Genomic DNA, 22,749 nt, shown 5'->3' on the forward strand with positions numbered 1-22,749 from the left:
TTATGAAGGAGAATGCAATGTGCTATTGCCGGAAAGCACTTTGCCAACTGATAAAATCTCGCAGCATTTGCCAAATTGATTTCATTCTACAAGAAGTCGGCTTAAATACTAAATTATTTACGCAGAAAAGAAATATTAAGAATTTGCTTTAACTAACGACTAAGTGCTAAAAACTATTCGTGTATGTATATGAGCGCGTTGTGCATATATGACACGAACAGTTTTTCCCTAGCTTTATCGAACTCCTTACTCATTTCATATCCCACGTACTCCCTTTACAGAACTACGGCAGTGGTATAATCGCAGCAGTTTTCAGAATCAAAATGCAATCGAAGATTTCACAAATTCCAGCGGCGCACATTCGGACCGCTATGGCCAGGATTTCAGCTTGTTCAGCGCCTATGCCAATAATAAGACTTTTATGAACTCGCTGCAGCCAGCTGTGGAAAAGGACGCACTCAACTACACGGAGCCAAAGTACTATCTGGGTGAGTAAGAAACTTTCGCACAATATTAATAAAAAAATTTTGTTTTTGTTTTCAAATCTTTAATTAAATAATATCGTTGTTGTTCTAATTTCTACCCCCCCACAGGCGATCTCATACCGGGCACATACTGTTCACGCATTTTCAGCGATTGCGACAGGAAAGCGTGCCGCCTGCAATCGCCCAACTTCCCCGGGATTTATCCGCGCAATCTGACCTGCTACTACGCCGTTCGACAGGTGAGTGTGTATTGCAAATCGAATATGATATCCGTATACCGAATCCAATATACTCAATTAAAGCAATTAAGCATGCAATTTAGCGTGAAATTCCTAATCAGTACTTCTGATTGGAAGACAAGAGTTTGATGAAGCTATAAAAGCATTTTGATTTACATAATCACTCACAGCGTGTGATGGAACTCCACCACCAGCATTGCCACCTTCACTGGCACAGCATCGACGGACTAGCGAACCACTTTGCAGTGAATGCATGGCCATCACCAGGCGAAGCATACAAATTTATTTTAATTCGACTCAGACAATCATTTTCAATGGATTTCGAGCGCTTTTTTGTTACCATAGCAAACAAAACTTCCGGTGAGAAAAAGCGAAAAAATAAAATCTTACAATATTTTTTTCGAATAAACCTCGAAAGCGTGTTAGCAAATACGTGAAATGCATAGAGAAACCACATTCAAAGAAGAACAAAAGTGCGCATTGAGGCACGGAGACGGTACGCGAAAGTCAAACAGCGGAAAAATTGAGCACGGAAATCTCGAAAAGCACTCAATGTAATGAACGCCACTCGGTGCTCTGACTAACGATCAAGAGTGTCAAATAAATGGAAAAGGCACTTAAAGGTAGTGGTCGGTAAGGAAATATTTTGAGAGATTTAGACAGGCAGCTATACGAGTAGAATATTTTAACTGAAATACTCGTATAAGCAGAAATTTTGATGAAGGACAAAAATATTGAGTAGTCGAAAAAGTCTTTTCGTATTTCTAATGAAATTTTAATTTATTTTTTTTTTGTGTTTATACTAATAAATAAATAAACGGTACACATTTGTTTCGATCGACCACTTCTTGCCATTTTTTCGCTAGAGACATCTTTCCAACAGTGTAAAACTTTCATCAGTTTAATCGAAATTTCCAGAACGGAAGCGAGCGAACCATAGTTGTGCTACACGAACTGATACAGCATCGTCTCTGTGAACTTCGTAAATTTCATTAGTGATTTGCGTGGCATTCTTCCCTTTTTATGTACAAAAATTTCAAAATACAGCGAATTTCTTCATTATTTTCACTCATTTTTGAAGAGCTGTAACTTTTTTTCAACTTCCCCAAAAATAATTTGTTTTTGGTTAAATGACGTTTAAAATCTCACCTTTCCAACACTATATGGTATGACACAATGTGATTGGTAGCACTGGAGATATACGACCGCAACGACATCTATTGACAAAATACGAAAAGACTTTTTCGACTACCCAATATATTATTAATGTGCTTAGATAAGGCTCGCTGAAATGCGAATACTGTAATGAATTTAATAAAATTAAATACTCTGAAATTAAATAATCACTTTTGTCCGAATCGAGCCTTTGCAACTTTACAACTAGGCATTAGCTGAGCCTTTTTGGCCACTCTACATATACTATAAGATCACGTATACGCTCAGGTGTGCAAAATTTAATGACCTCCATCAAAGCTTAAATTTATATTTCTATCTTCGTCATTTCTTGGCTTCCATGTTTATATCCAATGTTTCTATAAATACTTACTCGTATGTCTTACTTGTGTGCCCATTTTCATTCAAAGCAAATAATTTTTCAAATAATGAGATTGAGGATTTTCCTCATGTGCTATCCAGCTGTGCCCAATATAGCATCATGGCCAAGTGTTCGCTGCTATTTTCAGTTCACAGTCCAGTAATACCAGGTCAGAGTTAAATAGAACAACACACAAATACAGACAGTCATGTTTTTGCTGTTTGCAGAAGATTCTATAATCCCACAGACTTACATGAACGGTCGCACATACAAATTTTCTGTCGGTAAAATAAGGTTATAAGGCCGTTCGTTGTCTGTATTTAACACAAAAAGTAAATGAGTAAGTAAATAAACGAATGGGCGCACAGAACATAAAGAGAAGTTTAACGAGTGCTTGACTCCTTTCCAACTTAATGTCGGCTAAAGCTCACAATCACATTAGCAAGACATTTTCTTTAATTTCTCCGAAGTGTAGCCCACCTTTGCCTTCGCCTCGTTCGCAGTTGAGTATCTGCGGTGGCATAGCAAAGCCCTCCGTTTACTCATGTTCATGTAGAGCGTTAATGAGTTTAGTAAACGTCAGAGTTTTTCTCACAACTGACACCGTAAAGCAAAATATCTGTCCAAAGATTTGTCTCTTTGTACATATGGTAGGTATGAGTGATGGCTATTGAGTTAGGATGTATTTAATGGGAGTGTAAACAAACGCGCTACAAGTGGCTGAAAATAGGGAGCACTCTTGCACAACAATGCTATATGATGCCTTCATTTCGGCAGTATACGTACATATTACACTTATATATATATAATATAGGGTGATCCATTTCGAAGGTCCCTACTTGTTTAAAGAAAAAACACCGAAACTTCAAAATTAATGGGAAATGTTTATTATCATTCGAAAGAACATTCTTTGGCATTTATTTTTTGAAGATTATTTCTTTCAAGTATTGGGCGCGGCTACGTCTCAGATAGTCCATCCGTTGAGTCCAATTTTTAATGACTCGTTTGAACATTTCGACTGGTAACTGGCGAATGACACGCGTGCTATTTTACTCCAATGACTGAATCGAAACAGGATTGTTCGCAGAGACTTTAGACTTTACATATCCCCACTTCAATTTCAGGCATTAAATCATGATGTGATGATGGTCGCCATTAACGGTTCCGTTCCCAATCTCATAATTTTTAAAGAAATGTGGACTAATGTTTGCACCGCCCCACAAACCCCACCGAACCGTTTCTTTTCCTAAATGAAATGGCAGTTCTTGAATTTTTTCAGCTTGTGCTTCATCCCAAATGCGTAAATTTTGTTTGTTTACATACCCATTAAGCCAGAAATGGGCCCCATCGCTGAACAAAATTTGGTTCGTAAAAGTCGGATCTTCTTCGAACTTTTCAAGAGCCTATAGAACGAAGCGATGTAGCTTGGGAAGGTCCAGCGGCTTCAGTTCTAGCAAAAGCTGTATTTTGTAAGCTTTCAATTTAATATATCGCCATAAAATGCGCCAAGTCGTACAATAAGTCCCAGTTCAATAAGTACAGTTGAAACATTACCGTACTTTGAGTCTGCAAGATCCAAGCTCCTTGTTTCAGAAAGGGGGCCCTTTTTTTGTCCTTAAGCACAACGTAGGGCATGCATAGTGAAGAGCTGTATTTAAGGCATTCGTGAATACAGTCACGCTCTTTCCAAGCTCTTCATGTGAGTTATACACGCAAGGTCTAAGACTCTTGCGAAATAGTATCTGCCAGTAGAGATCCCAGTTTGAATTCCTTGTATTTCTCCCAACCTCGTTTCTGATCTATACTTCCGATCTAATGGAGTTGTAGATGTACCTATGGTCAGAGAACGACGGTGTGCTTAGCACCTTTCAGTTTTCTGTCAATGTTGTAAACTTGCTGTCAACTTGCGTATAGTGTTATGTCTGGAACGTTTCTTGAAGTGGGTCCTATGTGAATAGGTTCCTCACCCCGATGGAATATATTATATTTTTCTGAAATATCGATTGACTTTATACCGCAGCTATAGGTCAATATGTAATAAATCTTAATGAAATTCAATAGCTATATCTTTCGAATTACGTTGTATGCTCCTGCCTAATTTGCATTACATCTGTGTTATATTTCTCCTGATCTTCATATCCTAATATATTTCCAAAACGCTCGACTTTATACCTGTATACTGGTGAGTTCTAAGGTTTCGTAATGAAGTTCAGATGGCCTCCACTTCTGGCAAGAAGATAATGTTGAGGCATAAATGAAAATTTTCTCAAAATATCCACATGATACGAATGATAAGGCAACCAGGACCTAGAAATCGGTATATACTACACAAAGACTGGTCGAACTACTCGTTAGAATTTTAATTATTCTGCGAGGAAAGAGAGCATAGTTTTCCATTTAGAAATCCGTTTCCAACATTTTTTTAATAGCTGCTCAACAGAGGCATCCTTACCAGCTCTCAACCGCCAGTAAGGACTCCAGTTGCTTTACATATATCATACATACATAACGTACATAAGTTCATATCACTTTGAAATATTTCTTTTGAAACTGTATGGAACATTACTCTTACTTGTCTATCATACCTGCGCATGTTTTATATAAATCTCACCCACAGTTGAAAATTTTAAAGAAATGGAATTTACAAAGCTGTCTAGCTAGCCTCCACTCTTGTTTTGCTTCTCCTCCGCTTTTTTAGCATTTTAATTACATTTCATTGTAATTTTCTTCATTTTGCATTTTCTTTTTCAAATGTATCATGTTTCTTTTACTGTCAATTCAATGAGAGCCTTTCAAAGCGCAACATTATTCCGCTTCTACTCACTGTTATCATCTATCATTTTGATGTCATTTCGCTCCTCAAATTGCCTCTTCATTTTATTTGATTAAGTTGCCTGTCATGTCCTTGTCCGCACAAAGTTGGTCGGTTTGTATGGGTGTACTTTGTATAAAAAACAACAAGTACATTAGCGCAACATTCTTAGATTTCCAACAACAATTTAGTCATTAAAAATGACGTGTTTAAACATTGTTGTTGCTTTTCTTATATTTTCAGTTCATTTATGTAGGTCTTCCCTCTGATAAGTATATCATTAACTTTTCTCGGTGTGGTCAACCTTCGTCAACGAAAATAACGGCAGTTTTGTGCATAAATGGTCAGAGGTAGTGAAATTAAATTAGTTGCATTCTTTGACCTTTCCACCTAATTTGATGAAAGGTGTAGCATAGAGGAAAGGTCAAATAAATTTAAAGTAGTATTTTTAAAATAATTTATCTGGCTTTCTTTTATGCACATCCGCATGCAATATTCTGCTGCTTGGAACTTCTGTTACCACTACACCTATTCACCTAATCATGTCCAGAAGTTCAAGGTAAAGATATTGAGTGGAAGAATTCCTTATTATTATGGGTTTGCGATAACCATGCAATTCTTTATTCCTGTGAAAGTACATTCAATGTCGTTATGTATGGAGCCCGTTTTCTTTTGTATGGCCACCACGGACACTCTTGCAGGAGTCCACCCAAGAAGACCCAATTTTCGACTGTTTCGAAGCATAAATCGGCCGATACTGCTGCAATTTAACTTTCGATATTCGTATGAAGTTTATCATCCATCGCTGGCTTGTTGGCATTGACATAGAGCTGACGTAGCCCCACAGGAAATGATTTAACGTCGTCAAATCGCACGACCGAGGCTGTCAATAGACTGGGCCATTTCACGTTCACCAAACTTGGTTTTCAATAAATCGATAGTGACACTCGCTGGGTGGCTTGTGGCGCCGTCTTTTTGGAACCAAGCCTATCCAATTCGGACTAAAAATATTCAGTCATCAGTGAGCGGTAACGATAGGCAATACAGCCCAATGACGCGGCCGGCCTATAAACCCCACCATACATATTTTTTTCGGGATGCAGCGGTGACTCATGGAGTACGTTTGGTCTTCTTCCCACGACGTGTGAGAGATTGATTGGGGTCTTCCTCAGTTGATGCGCTAGCGGCAGAAATATTCTCCACACTACAAGCACTTTTTTGTCTCACTGGCACGGGAATATTTTGTACTGTGAATGTGGATTCAAATTTTCCACTAGACGCCCAATTGTTGATCTGACAGGACGATTATGACGAACATTAACTGGGCGTGGCGCCTTTAAAGTTGAAGCCCCTGTCAAGTCAATTTTATTAATTTCGGTCGTTTTAGGATCGTATATCTTTCCATAATAAAATGTCAAATCTTACTAAGGAGAAATGTCAATGTCCCTTTTGGTCTACTTTTGTAGCGTCGCTATGAAAAAATCTTATACGTATATACAGCATATACATAGATGCACTACAAACTGGACGATCAAGTTTTATGGTAGAAACTTTTTTACTGGACGGGGTATCATCACGAAATTTGGATTGGATTATTGTGCTAAGCAACTGTACAATATCCTGAGAAATTGCTCAGATCAAGTCACTATATCATAAGCTGCCAAACAAACTGAACAATCGGAATCAAACGCTTATATGTACTCAAGTGCTTTTTCTGACGAATATAATTTGTAAAAAGCAATGATAGAATCACCGTAGAAATTTTTTAGATCGGATCACTACATAAAGTTACCATATCGTTCTTGCAAAAAATTCAGGTGTTTTGAAGCAAATCTACAAACTTCAAAAACTTTAACCAAAATGTGTTAAGTTGATTCATAAGAGTTTTTGAGATCCTTTGTTATGTTTTTTATCCCTACACCAGAATATTTAGAAACTGTTTTCGATGTTCTCCAGAGTTGGATGTGCGACACACAATTAGCAAGTTTCCGATAGCATAACTTCCCTCACTTGATGTTTTATCCTTGTATTCGTGATAAAATAGACTCCCCAAAACACTTATAATTATATATAATTTTCAATAAGCCTTGTTTTCCTGCACTTTGTACCATTGTAAACACATAATTTCCGAATGACCTCATTAGTAATAGCTTCAAGCTATGGCATATTAGACTTGTATGGGCGTTTATAGCGGAATCGCCGGAAACTGTAAGACTGACAAACTTGCTGGTGAGGGCACCCTTACCCCAATTTCATTCGATTGAAAGCGAGTATGTTTTCCGAAGTGCTCTTGCGTTCTAGCGCCCGACCTAAGGACCTCCAGTAAGCTCGACAAGCGCTTCTAAACAACCATTACTTGTGCAACTGTGAGATCCTTTTGGCACAGAGTGAACCATAAGATGTTCTCCGAACAACTACTTGTAAAGTAAACCTTGCCTCAATTGTTGGTATTCTCATTGTTCACTATCCAAAAGGCGAATAATATTTTGTAGAGCGATTTTTGTAAAATAATATATGTGGAGGACGAGGTGGAACTTGTCACTTTCTCCTCCATTGCCCGACTTTCCCCAGATTGAGGTTGAAATATCTTGGTAAATACAACTTGGACGTACCTGCGAAGCGGCTGCGACTGATATTAACTGCCTCAATTTGTGATAAGCACCAAAACGATTCGCCAATCTATGAAGATTTGGTGAGCTTTTGTAAGAGCTTTGGGTATCACAATTCACTAATATTTGTCCAAGTGAGATCCATCGATTTTGAATCAACATTGCGACTTAACTTAACTTAACTGCTGATTCCATTGGAAACACAAAATTTAAAGAAACAAATTGCCAAATAAACTTTTCGCCATCTGGTCGGAAGACCGACCCTTTCTGACCTTAATCCTAAATTTCATGTTTTATAAAAATTATTTAAATCCATTTTTTAACCTTTTTAAATCGTTATAAAAATGTATATGAATTTAATATTTTAAAAGTAAGAAGGTCTATCTCATATGAGTGCAAAAACTTTCTCCTCAAGTTATGGCAACACTAAATAAAAGTCTGCAATATGAGTTCAATCTCTTTAGTTTGCAGTCTAAATGCGTATCATATTTCTTTTTTATACATAATTCACGAAATTCTTTGAATCAAACTGCCGTGATGCGCAAAGACAATACTCTCGCACGTCTTCGTACCCACGAACACCGCCTTTTCAGTTTGCCAAGGGCAAAATCGCTTTGTTCAACAGCTGGCAAAAACTATTGGAAAAACAGCAGCAGTAATAAAACAGATAAATCACACGCTGATTACGAATTGCTTTCGAAGCACACGAAACTATTTATATTGCAGTCAGCACTTGGACTATCGAATCGCATTGCTGAAATGCCCGCCTCGGTGCAAATCAATGCGCTTAGGCGATTCTGTGTTGGCCGAAGCATCTATCAGACATTTATGATTTCACGGCGATTCTCTGTTTCTCCTTTCCGTTACAAATGTATGCACATAAATAGCAAGAGCAATAAAGGACTCTTAATACCACTGCACTATTTCGCGCATTTAATACGGAACTATACAGTATTGCTTTGTTAAACGTATTTATGTATTTACTAAAGTTCCCAAAGCTTATAACCCAAAACTGGCGAATTATTTACTCAAAGAGCTCGTATGAACATGGCGCATTTATCTATGGAACACTGTATTTACGCGAATAGCAATTGTGAACTTATTTTGAACAAAGCAAATAATCTTGCAGGTGCACAAATGAAGTCGTACAGTTTGGAAAAAGCTCAGCTATCATTTAGAGATAAATGGTTTTTCTGCTGCGAGCCAACAGGACCAAAATATATGGTACATATGTGAGTGTGTATTGAAATGTGTCGGAGTTTAGCTGTGGAAATTTATTGAGTAAAATAAATTGAAATTCCACCAAAAGAATTTTCTGCTGATTATTGAGAAACTTACATACGACTACTTGCTTTTTTCGTATGTGTAGAAGAGTGTGGTGGAATCATTGCGTGATTTATGACAAGATTTGCTTTGGTCGTGGGAAACCCAATGTGTTTTTGTATGTGTGTGAACTTACCAATCAGCAACTCCCTCTAGGAAATGGCAATCATGTCTATTGTTTGTATTGAAATATTTGTCATATTTATACATACATATTTGTTTCTGATAATTCATTAGTTAAATTTTTTCTTTTTACCAAAGCCTTAAAAAAGTTGGACAAAATTTAACGATTTCCTCAAATTCAATATTATCTTTTATATAAAACCAAAAAACAGTATAATACCTTTCACAAATAGAAAAAACCTTTACAAGAGCTTTTATCGATCAATTTGTATGGCAGCTATATGCAATAATGAATTATATTTTGGGAAATTAAAAGTATATGTATTCATAAATATAGTGATATTTCACCTCAGTGTAAATGAAATCGGTCTAAACCTTGGAATCGCCCCTAGAATATGTTTTTCCCACACCCTAAAATACTTATTTCCCCTCTTTTAATATTTCAGTGAGTACTAAATATGTGGTCAGACCCTAACATAGCTGTTTCTTACTCGTTTCGTTTCTATTTGATTCGCTTTTAAGACCATTAACAGTACTTTTTTCAAAAGTATTGATTCAATAGATGTCAGTTCATAGAATATTTTTTCAAGTAGTAGCTGCATAGCTTTATAGTCATAGTATATTTTTTCGACTCATCTATTCAAACGGTGGAGTATTACTGAAGCGCTTTCCGTAAAATACCGATGATTTTTTTACCCTGAACAGGAAATATTAAGTTTTCCATGAAATTTATAATATCCAGAAGAAAATGTAGTAGATCTTATAAAATATATGTACATATAATTACCATATATTGGGTAGTCGAAAAAGTCTTTTCGTATTTTGTGAATAGATGTCGCTGCAGTCGCATATCTCCAGCGGTACCATTCAAACCATATAGTGTTAAAAGGGTGAGATTTTAAGCTTCATTTAACTAAAAAAATTAAATGCGGGAAGTTGAGAAAAAGTTAGAGCAGTTCAAAAATGAGTGAAAATAACACAGGAATTCGCTATATTTTGAAATTTTTGTATAAAAACGGGAATGCCACGCAAGCCACGAATGAAATTTGTGAAGCTTTAGGAGACGATGCTGTATCAGTTCGTGTAGCACAACAATGGTTCGCTCGCTTCTGTTCTGGAAAATTCGATGTGAAAGATGCACCTCGTTCTGGTCGACCTATCGTTGGAAAAATCGTTGAAATTATGAAAAAGATTGACCAGAACCGTCACATAAGTAGCCATAACATCGCTAAGGAACTTAACATTCATCATCAAATGGTTTTGAATGTTTGGGTACCACGTGAATTACCTGTGAAAAATTTAATGGACCGAATTAACATCTGCGATTCTTTGCTGGAACGAAATGAAACAGAACCATGAAGCGAATGGTAACAATAGACGAAAAGTGGATCAAGTACGACAGTAATGTGTGAAATAGATAATGGTCCAAGTATGGTGAAGTTCAAGAAATGGTCGCTAAGCCAGGATGGACACCTCGAAAGATTATGCTGAGTGCTTGGTGGGATTGCAAAAGAGTCATCCATTATGAGCTGGTCCAGCCTGGTCGAACGATTGATTCTACATTTTACTGTCAACACATGATGAGATTAAGGCAAGCAATCTAAAAAAAAACGGCCAGAACTGATCAACAGAAAGGGCTTTGACTTCCATCAGGACATCTTTGATGACTCGGCAAAAACTGGGAGAGCTTGGCTGGGAAGTTTTGATGCATCCACCATATTGCCCTGACCTTGCACCATCGGACTACCATTTGTTTAAGTCAATGTAGAACTCCCTTAATAAAGTAAAGTTGGCTTCAAAAAGGCCTGTGAGAATTACTTGTCGCAGTTTCTCGTCGAGAAAAGTTTTGCACTGATGGAATAATGTCTCTAGCGGAAAAATGGCAAAAAATCGTCGACCAAAATGGTACATATTTGGTTCATTAAAGCTCATTATAAATAAGTTGAAGTTTGATTAGAAATACAAAAAAAACTATTTCGAATACCCAGATAAATGGTCAGCATAACGAGCTGAGCGGATTTAGCCAAGTCAGAATGTCCGTATATACGCGAACTGGTCACTAAGTTTACGAAATATCGTTTTGAAATTTTGCACAAATAATTTGTACTTTGCTCTCCAAGAAGCTGCTGGTGGAATCTTAGTTATACATATAGCTGCCATACAATACAGACTGAACGATCGGAATCAACTCCATGTGTGGAGATTTTTTTATTTGACAAACACAACTAGTAGCCGAATGTGTTGCTGTAATATCCGAAGAAATTTTGTTATATCCGATTTCTAAAGCACACAGCTGTCATACAAACTGAACAAACAATATCGAGTTCCTTAAAAGTTTTCAATTTGATATCTTCATGTGGCAATGCTATAACATGTGAACAAATTTTGCAGATCTACTGGCTATAGCATATCCAACTGAATGAAATTAATAAAGTCTACAGTTAAAAATATTGTTTCAAATTAAGATAAAAGAGAAAAGATAAATAAATAAATTAATTAATGAAATGTTTATCAAAAATATATCTCTTAAATGTTACAACAGTGTTGCCACCTAATAAAAAACTTATTGCCATTATTATATTTGACTTTCTTTGCAGCATGAGGTGCCTCATGGCAAACACGCAATGATTCTGGTGAGACAATCGAAAGGAAATTTAGTCTGGATATCCACACAAGACACAGGAATCGGCAGCAAGCCACCGCCTAGCACTAGCGAAAAAGATAAGAAATTTGAGCCGCGTCTAAAAACATGGAGTGAATGCGATAACGTGCAGGTACGAAAATTAATGCGGAATTACTACACATAACCATAATAAAAGATTTACAGAACATAACAATAAAGTCTAGAATATGTTTGATGCCAGTAAATTGATTTCTGTAGCATGCCGGTTATCGAAAGGCGCAGACATGAAAAGCACAAAATTTGTTAAAGATAATTCGAAGTTAGTAAAGAAAGTGACTAGTTTCAAAGCAAAATTCAAACCATTAGTCAGCGGAAAGCTATAAATAATGAGGTCTGAGCATCGATTTATATAAAATCATGATACAGGGTAAGAGTTTATGCCAATTTTTCTACAAAATCTGCTCAACAGCAAATTGCAAAGGCGCTGCCTTTTTCTCAAATTTTCAAAAATTGCAAGTACGCTATAGCTGTTTGATTTCATTTATATTTTCAAAGCTGTTCCGCGGGTTGCGTTGAAAATTACCTTTCCATTTAGCACTTTGGCAGTTTTGTAATGTTCGCGTTATTCCATGCCAGCGCCAGTTTTTCCCAAAGGATAATCCGCCTTTGCTTTTTGTGCTTACACGTTTGCGCTCTCCACAGCGCCAGCAAAGCCATTTGAAAAGATTTTTCTAGCAGAGAATTTTGCTTTCACTTGTTCTCTTCTTTTTAAATAAAAAAAAGTTTCTGCGCATAATATTTTGCATTCTGTAGGGCTGCTGCGCTTTATAATTAAAGAAATACCAAAAGGATATTATTTAAGCTACTCACCCAAAGGCGAGCGTTGGTAGCAAAGCGCAGAAAAATTGAGAATTTTCATTAAACTTAAGAAAAGCAGAAACAAAATACCAGTTGGCAGTGAAATCTGCTTTACTTTCCTTTTTCGTACCTCCGTACACTCTTTCGTAGACTCCCTTGCATACATACTTCTACATGTAAATTTGAAGCATCGTAAAATTTCCGTTATTTAATTATGCGGGCACGTTGTTGGGAGCCACTTTGAAGCGTTTTCATATGCTGCACACGAAATTTAATAAAAGTGTCGACCAAAAATTTCAATCACGAATTTATTGAATAACATATTAATGGTTGCGACGCAGCAAAACAAAGTGGAACTCGTGCGCAGATGTTCTAGTACTCCGTACAAATATTAATGAATGTATGCAGCAGTTTGTTAGCAGATCTGAGATGTCATTTTTTATATTTTTCAATGATGATTATTAAATGAAAATTCATTGATCAAAAGACAAAAAAGTGATTAAGACCTTATGCTCATAAAATGTGTAGTATAATGAGAATTCTGTCGTAAGTAATACCCACAAAATACCTTTAAATGTATAAGCTTTCTGCGATGCTGAGCTTTATTTTAGGTTTAGAAAAGTAATAATCTTTTGAAGTTTTTAAGCTGTTACTCAATAAAATCCCTGTTGCTTTTAATGAAGAATAAGAAATTGTGTCTTCAGATGAGAAAACCATCTTTATTAACGACTAGAATCAAAATATTTTTAAATGTATCCACAGATATTCCACCAAACACTACCAAAGTTTAATATAGCCTAAATCGAGGTAACTAATTGGTGGTGGTTTTCTCATAGTATTTACTTTACAATTATCATTTAGCTGAACTTGTATCAAATATTAACTTTAAGTGAGAATATAAAAGGTGTTTTTTCAGACATATGATTGTCAAGATGATCTAAAATTTATACAATTTAGTGTTCTGGCCAAGAATCTGATTTTATTATAAAATAACGGCTTGTCATTAAAAATGATTTAAGGCAATTGATCGCGAAGAGGTGCAGCAATTAGCACCGTATTTCAACTATAACGCGCCGAATATTCTCTTCCAATATGTCAATTGTCTCGAAGTTACCTGCAAAGACAAGTTTCTTCACATAGATACATAAGTCGATAGAAAATAATTGAGGTTTTGCACTGTACCTATTGTTTATTGTGCTCTCTCTTATATCACATATGATCATAATGGTCCAGCAATCTGAATAATTCTAGGAGCTTTCTGTGAGCGCTGGAGATGATGTCATCCTGTCCACGTAATTGGATCCTAGGGCCATGAGCGTGCTTCTACAAATTTCTTGGCAATCTAAAATCAGGTGTTCTGCAGTTTCCGGTTCCATGACACAAAACCGGCAGTTTGCGAAATCCATGTTGAACAAATGTTTCTTAAGCCTGCAGTAACCAGTATAGAGCGCGACATGGAGACGGAATTTTTATCTCGGGAGGTTTATCATATCTACTTGTATAAACCTTGCTAGGTTATAACCTCCCAATAGTAACTTGGCGTGGCACATTCCTGTTGCCTGCTTCCATTGTCGTTCTCTCCCCACTCTCCTCCGTGGGGCGAATCATGGTTCTGGCCCTATCATCCTGGAAACCGCTGCAGAGCGGGCTAATTCATCAGTCAGCTCAGTCAGTTGCAAACTTATAGGCGTTTCTGCCTTTCTATACCTTCCTCCAGTAAAGCGATTTGACTACATAAGTTGAGATCTCTTTTAGTGTCGCCTGACTATATATATGATCTGAGTATAGTGATACGCTGATTGCGATAGTTGCTTTGGAGTTTGATAGCAAAGACTTATGCTTGAAAGATGCCCGAAAAACATTCCATTGGTATGGATAGTTTGGTATGCGGTCTCGAAATGCCAGTTCCAATTCCTTCCGGTGCTTTCGAGCCATTCGTGTGTCTGCCCTAAGGCCTTCATTTATTGAGACGACACTACCTTCCTTTTGCCAAAACCCTCTGCCATGAGCAGCATGGTATGAGCTCCAGCATAACTTCAACTGCTGCGTTGGCCAAGTGCGCATTTACCCTGAAGTGCAGATGTAGGCGATTCTTTGCAGCTTCGATAGTTGAAGACCTACCGAAGACTTTGTTGCCTTCGATGCCCGATCAACCGCTCCATAAGTTACAATAGTCGTTACGATCATGATATATAGCCTCTTGATGATACCTGATTTGCAGGATCTACGCGTCTGTATATCATGAGTGCCTTAGTGGTTCTAGACAGTGTTAGTTCTATATGCCTTATCCCAAGGTTGAGTCTAATGTTCGACCCAGAAATTTGAACTCTTTAAACACCTCCAACACCCGCTTCCACCAAATGTTAGGGGCCTCCAGCCCGGAAGAGATCTTCGCTTTGTAAAAGGGACGATAGTTATTTTTAATGGGTTGATATTTAACCAACCGTATTGCACCATCCCTATGCTAGACTTAAGCCCCTTCGCAGAAAGTATTCTCAAATTTATCGCGTGCCATTATGACAATGTCATCGGCTTACACTGACACCGAATCCCATTGTTTGTAAGCAAATCAAGGAACTCATCTACTACCAGACTCCAAAGTAGAGGTGAGAGAACTCCACACTGTGGGCAGTCCCTCATAGTACCAGGATGAATCTTACTCTCCCCCACAGTAGATTCAGCTATCCTAGTAAGCACTACAGCCTCTATCCATCTGCATACATACCGCCACATTACTTTTCTCCAGTGTCTTGATGGCGCTTGCGTGGGACGCATTATCAAATACAGCTATGTCACATAAGTCCACAAAACATAGTCTAGCAGTGTTAATTCACACGATCTTGAAGGCCACGATAAAGGCTCACAAAGCAATGCGCTCACCAAAAGTTTCCTAAACAAAATTGATTATTTCGTTGGCTGTGTGACATGTAACGCCACCTTGTTGGAACCAAAAGTCATCCACATCAACATCGCCTAATTCAGGCGCAAAAAGTTATAAATCATATATATATATATAGCGTTTTCCATCGAATACAGCATTATAGCCATGAAAAAACTACCCCAAAGAAAGTATTGCCTCGTTGAAAACCATATTTCTAAAAAAAAACATCAGTTAGAAGTTACAAAACAAAATATTGATTTTATAAAGGGATACAAGAAAACAGCCAAGATTTATTAAAGCTATTACCTTAGCACTTTAAAGCATTTTTTGACAGACACTTATAGTTTTTGCTTTTTATTATGCAACAATTTTCATTTCTTAATGACGATTAGAAAGCATGGTATACTCAGCTACGAGCCAAGGCTGCTGTACATACTATGGCGAAGAAATCTTCGTTACATTATAAAACCAAACTACTACATTTTTGAATAGGGATTTTTGAACTTTTAAAAGAACAAAAACCACTCGTTAGTACATGCACATAGTTTACCAATATTCTACTTAAATAACACCCTACCATAATCTACTGTGAGTACTGCAGCGTATTACTCATACGCCACGTCTGCCACTAAACAAATAACTCATAACCATTAAACGACAATTTTAAACTAAATATTTTCACACATTTTAATGTTATGCTCAATTAGGACCACTTGAGGCCCAAATGGAAGTCAACGGTAAGCAAGAGACCACATAGCGTATGGAAGACACTCTTAAGTAGCACATGTAGAATAGCGCTATAAACATCAAAAATCAAGATTAATTCAAATGTCTTTAAACTTTTTATAAACACTAAATACACAAATAAATGAAATTTAAGTAAGAGCTATCTTCACTCTCTCCTATATTATAGTACAATGACCTAAGTAACACTATATCCTAAATCCTAACTGCAATGTACTGCCTCCGCACATACTCCACTTCTCCTTATTCACTTTATTTACATGAAATTGTGCACATGAAACGCCGAATTAGTATTTACTGCAGTTACTCTTTATACATATATGTACAACTGTAAACAGTGAAGCCTCGTTAACATGAATATTAATACAATAGAAAAGTAGTTATTCTCACAAATTCGATACTACGTACATGCCACATATATGTAAATCTTACAACCAAAAATACAATTATTTTTAAAGCCACCGTTTCTCTCCAACCGCATGCAAATAAATTAAGGTTCGCTTTCCATTTACCTGTAATTAATCAATAAAAGCATTTAATTACATAACACCTGAATGCCGCCAGTCACACCCTCCGTTTAAACACCGAAGAACTCGATGCGGGTGGTCGAAGCACCCCTAATTAAATATGCGTGTCGCATACGTACCACAAAATGCCAGCAAGTGTAATCGAATACTGCGAGTGATGTAGGAGTATTTAAAGTGCATCGATTAGTCGAAGACCCCCAAGTTCAATGACATTAGCAACAGTTGTTAATGCATTTGCAAAATGTAAATTAGTAATTAATTACATAAACTAAACTAAACTAAAATGAATGAAATTTTTTTCTAAAATGAATAATTAATTTTAATTAGTAGGTAATTAATTTATTACTTAATTAATTTAAAATTAATTGAATTAAAATTAATTAATTAGTTAGTAATTAATTAGTAAATAATTTATTTATTTAATTAATATTTAAAATCAATTAAATTAAATTAAATCTAATAAATTAATTATTACATACATTACATTACTATTTAATTATTTACTAACTAATTAGTTACTAATTTTATTTTGTAGTACTCAATATTTTGTAAAAAAGTTTTATGTTCATGGGAAATTGGACAAATTAAAATGAAAACACTTAATTGGTATATAACCAGCGTATTTGCAATATTTGGAGTACCTACAACATTTAAGGGGGGGATAAGGTTTGTTTCGTCGGAAAAAGACCTTTTTTCATGAATTTTTTTTAAAAAAAATTATTGCTGTAGGTTTATTTTACTTATTATTATATGAAAGTACAACATTTGAAGGATACTCAAAAAAAGTTTTATCGAAAAATAGCGAGGAATAACGGATTTATAAGCGATCTCTGCAGGCACCTCGAAAAGAAGTTTTTGTGCGGTGACCAGCCTACAGCATCACTGGATCATCTGAAACCAAAAAATCAAAATGCTTTCTTTAGTTTATTAGTTTATCTTGTTTATGACGATTTTAGACGAAAAAATCGACCTATTTGTTATTGTAAAATTGTTAGTAAATAAAATTTTTGGAAAAACTCGACGTCATTCGAGAGCTATATATATTTAAAATATTTGTACAAAATTTCAAAACGATCGATGCAGTAGTTTTTGCTGTAGGCTGGTCACCGACTTTAAAAATGACATATTTTGGGAAAATCGATTCAAAGTTTTTACCGCTCAGCGCAGGTAGCTGGAAGGTACCATTATTCAACCTGCTGTAACTTTGTTAGTTTTTCTCCGAATTACCTAAAACTTTAACACAATATTCTTGAGATGTTGATAGTTCAGAAAAAAAAATTAAAAAAAAATGGAAAAAGAAGTTGCCAAACCTTACCCCCCTTAAGAGACTCACATTGAGTTAAGTTGGGAAAGGAGTCTGATTTCCAGCGAGGCCACAAATGAGTTCACTTTTACAGCTAGAGACGCTTGTCGCATATCGACAAAACGTCACGAGCATGCCACGAATTTATTGATATGCCCAATACCAATTCCAGCCAATTCACAGGATCCACAAAAACTATGGCAATTGAAATGTTTCAACCTTAGGCTAGACAGTGGAGAGCAAAGTACTTAGATGTTTCTCCCTTCATTTCTTTATTACAACTTTGACAAAAGTTGAACCCTTCAAAATATGGTGGCATACAGCGTTAGAGCAAAAGGCATGGTTTCCAGTTCGAACGCTCATCATGGCGGCGTTGTGAGCCTTGTTAAGGACTCGCAGTTCAATGGAGCTTTAGGCCAGAAGATTTTCACAACACCACCAATGCTGGTTGATGACCAGCGCTTACTGAGCTCGTACGTAACTGTTATTCAACGCCCGTTTGGGTATGGATACCTTTACAATAAGCTCATCTGCTTTACAATTTCCGACATTTCCGCGGTCACCCAGACAAATTTAATATGGAAGTAGCTTGGTGCGCTACTGCTAGTGAGGCAATACACTGCTTAACTAACTTTGAACTAACAATTCGCGAGCTCAAGGCTGTCGCTGTAGATGCATGTCTCTCTAAAAAAACCGCACTTCGGAGACGTACATCTAGTGCTATCTTGATGGCCACCAATTAAAAGACATTACAGTTGTGTGGCAGTCTGAAACAAAAGTTGATTGAAAACTTACCAACCTACCTCCTTGAACTTTAATCTATCCATGAAAAATCTCACCGCATTTCTTCTGCAGCGACTCCGCCCCCACCCATATATCTCTCAGAGGTATGAGGTAGGAGAAGATGCCGCTAGGTAAGTACCGTAGCGCAGGGAGTCAAGTTATCAGGGATGCAGTCGAAGTGTGATGGATTTCAGGATGTCTTTCTCTGGAACTCTTGATGTGTTCAGTTTCTCAGATTCTAATAGCAACCTCCGCAGCAATGCATCGACCGGCTGTGTGCACTGGTGAAATATGTAGAAAGGCATAAAGTTCCATCTTTGGCGTTGTACTCAGTGCACAGCTGATGCCAATAAGTACCACTTGTTGAACGCGTTCAAACTATTAAACGAATATTCCTTTACCGAGCACACTCCACCAGACAAATACACTATAGCACAGTATTGGCTTAACTGCAAGTTTCGTAAAGCCAAGGCATAACTTTTGGTGAGCCCAGCTTTCAGAAAATAAAAGAAGAAGAAGAAAAGAAAGAAAAAATTTTCTATCATAAACCGATACCGCTCTCCATTTAATTTCAATAAAAAAAATTAATAAACGAAAAAGTTATTAAACTTTTACACCCCTTGGTTTCTTTTGGCCCACCGTGTACATTTATGTGATAAGTTTTCTCAGAAAATGCAAAAAAAAAACCTGACTACCCTTTATTAAGATAGTTCACAGATCGCACTTTAAGTAGTTTTCTTGGTTATAAGTAAACTGGCTTAACCGATTTTCACAGTAAATAAAGAAGTTTTCAAAAGACTACCTTTTAGCAAGTTTGCTTAAAATATTAGTTTACTGAGATTCATTTACCTCTTTGAGATCGGGGCCACACACGCGTTTTATAAATTTGCAGCCACAGAGGTGTCTCTCTGCCACGATACCTTGCACCAAATAATGATTTGCTATCATAGTTGAAGCTTAGTTATAGCTCTTTAGATGGTTTTGCTTAACGGCACTTTGTTGGCGTGGCTACGGAGCTATTCTGCCCACCTGCAATACCAACTCCCTTGAGTATCAAGCTACATGCTGAAATTGTACACACGTTCTTTTGTCACCAAGAAGCTGTTCATTTCACGGAACCACCGAGTCAATCCAACTCAATGGCAAAACATTTTTATTTATTACATATGTATATATAAATATTAAGAGTCGCACTATTTCCCAAGTTAATTTGTTTTTTCTGACACCCCATGAAGTCTCAGGTTTTGTTATTAATCAAGTGTTACTGTGTTCATACGGTACACCGTGTCGTATGAGCAACACAAAATTTATAAGGACATACTCAGTACATTTGAAGAAAATCTTTAACAGCATATAACTTTTAAAGGAATACTTTTATGCAAACAAAACAACGTTTCCTTAAAGCGGAAAATTTTGTAATATATATGTAAATAGTATATAATTTTTTGGGTAAGTTTGAGTTAAGAAAATGACTACAAAATATCAAAAATCGCACGTTAAATATATGAGCAGAGAAAAATGATATAGACACGGTATAAATTTAAATAAAGTGCTCATTTACCTTGAATAATTTTTAAAGCGAAAACTGAAAATTCAGAGAACGCAAAAAACAGTCGACTTTCGAAATAACGAACACCCTAATATATATGATGTACATATACACATTCTTTCGGAATTCTAATCTTCGCACTTAGGGTTAAATGGAAACTCCAACAGCTGGACATGTGGAGGTCAATTACCGGTATAAGCTTAAATCGCCAACATGCATACAAAAAAACATTACAAACATTCACATATGCTTCCCATATGCATGTTCGGACAGTTAAAATGCGCTGCTTTATGCCGGGGCGCGCAAGTCTGCTGCAATATGTGTGCACGGCACATGTGTAAATCAAACCGGATATGCATATCATACGAACACACATATGTGTAAATTCTACCTCTCAAAAATACATAACCACACATACATACATGCATCCCATACATATATTCCAGATGTGCAAACAAAGTAGTGTTGATCCGCTTAAAGCTGCGCCGTGCCAACGCACTCAAAGGCCAGCTGGTCGAATCGGATGTGTTGCGGGTGCTCGGGTGTATCCACCGCGAATCTTAAGCACGCTAATTCATCATATTCATGAGCACCATTTGGCCCTGAGTGGCGTCCAACAGCGTCCAATGGCGTCCCTGCAGTTCGGTCAGCAACAGCGTTGGCATTTTCGCACATCCTCTCGTTTCAATTTTTTCGGCAGTGCTACCAGTTTGCTTTCTTCTTCCTTTTAGCTATGTTGCTAACAGATTTATTTTGTTTGGGCGAAAGTTTTCCCATCGTTTGCACACTTTTTGTAGCTGCCAAGTTTCGTTGCTCTTTTGCCGACTTTTTCCCCGGTAGTTTTTTGAGTTGGTAAAGTTTGCATTCCAACGAGGCGTATTAGCATCATAATGGGAGCGCGTGTCTTGCCGCTAAGTGTCGAGGGCAACGTGTTTACTTTCCCACTTAATGGCTTCGCTGCACACCAACAATCCTTTTAGGGCTGCTTTCGTTGGCCGTTTTACTTATTTAATCCGCGATTTTATTTCTCTTAGCAGCTTTCCATTTCAATTTTTATACATTATCTTTCGTTTTTTATTTTTCTCGTTTTGTCACTCTAAGGCTCATTGAACTAAGTGCTTCCGCTTGTGTTCCTCAAACCACCAGCGTTTAGAGTTTTATATGTACATAAGATTACCATTTCTCCGCGAACTGGACGTAAAATCGTTTGAGGGAAGGAATAAAAAAGTTGTATTCGGAGATCTGTTGTTTAAGAATAAGTCTAAGCCAAAAAAATAAGTCCAAGCCGAACAAATTTTTGCTATCAGACAACTCAAACTCAAGTCCTTGTATGTAACACTTTTTTATTTGCCATGGAATCGTCACGAAATTTCACCAATAATATTATGTAAGGCTCCGCTGCAATCTCCGAAAAAATTGTTCAGATCGGACTGCTATAGTATAGTTGTTTCCTCAGATCTTACCATTCCGACGGCAAGACACTTCTAAGCACACAATTTGCTGCTTTGATGGCACTTTTTCCCTTCTAGCACGCTCTGTCTTCAACTCTCATTATTCACACTGCATACATATGTATGTATGTGTCTAAATAACGGCAGTTGCTATAATTTTGCTGGCTCAGCAATAAAACTTGATGGATGACCGACAGAATGCACCACACGACACCAGCATCACCTCGATTGCCCAGTAGCACGACGACGAGCATTACATATTAGCTTTGACACCAGCAGTTGCATTTCGCCGCATCCATACGCCAACCGATTGAAGTGTGAACCGTGAAGGCGCGCTTCAGACGACCAGCATGCATAGAACCAAACATCAGCACAACGAATGCGAATTCTGCCCTCGTCATTATGGGAGAGCGGTGCAGCGCCTAATTGCTGTCTTTGGGCGTGCACTATCGTTATTCATCTTGCCTCCAGCTAAATTGGCAAGCCCATTGCCATTGCCGCACTCCAAAGTTTATCCAAATATCGTACATCACTATGAGGCAAATAAACATAAATTCGAAATTGAATTTAAGATATGTCTTCAGTTATTAGCCGTGCATTGCGAACAGGCGATAGCTATTATAATGCATTTCAGCACATTAAATACCATCAAAACTCATGGAGGGTTCAGGCTTACGAGTGGCCTTAGACCGGCGACAGTGCACGCGACTCTCAGTCGATCAGTGCAGACCGGAGTTGCAATCTTAGCATTGTTCTCTAATTATCTTATTTTAGGGTTACTATGTGGAAAAAATAGCAAGACTTTTTAATTTAAATTTCGCGCGAAAACCCATTCGTCGAAATATTTTTTTCTAGGTTGGTACGACCGTCAGTAACAACGGTGTTAAATGTCACATCAAAATAAT

General features: G+C 37.1%; 1 protein-coding gene across 4 annotated transcripts in view; it reads left to right on the forward strand.

The window, feature by feature from the left end:
- The window catches only part of LOC120777186, a 181,052-nt gene that overhangs the window by 149,072 nt on the left and 9,231 nt on the right, over nt 1-22,749 (forward strand). For 2 of the 4 annotated variants that reach the window (XM_040108352.1, XM_040108353.1), the window contains exons 7-10: nt 282-488; nt 594-724; nt 11,723-11,899; nt 16,195-16,224. In XM_040108352.1, the coding sequence (XP_039964286.1) occupies nt 282-488; nt 594-724; nt 11,723-11,899; nt 16,195-16,224 (545 nt within the window). The remainder of the gene's footprint in view (nt 1-281; nt 489-593; nt 725-11,722; nt 11,900-16,194; nt 16,225-22,749) is intronic. The other 2 variants (XM_040108354.1, XM_040108355.1) reach the window with 1 other exon arrangement.

This window comes from Bactrocera tryoni, chromosome 5 (assembly GCF_016617805.1).
Source record: "Bactrocera tryoni isolate S06 chromosome 5, CSIRO_BtryS06_freeze2, whole genome shotgun sequence".
NCBI classification, from domain to species: Eukaryota; Metazoa; Arthropoda; class Insecta; order Diptera; family Tephritidae; genus Bactrocera; species Bactrocera tryoni.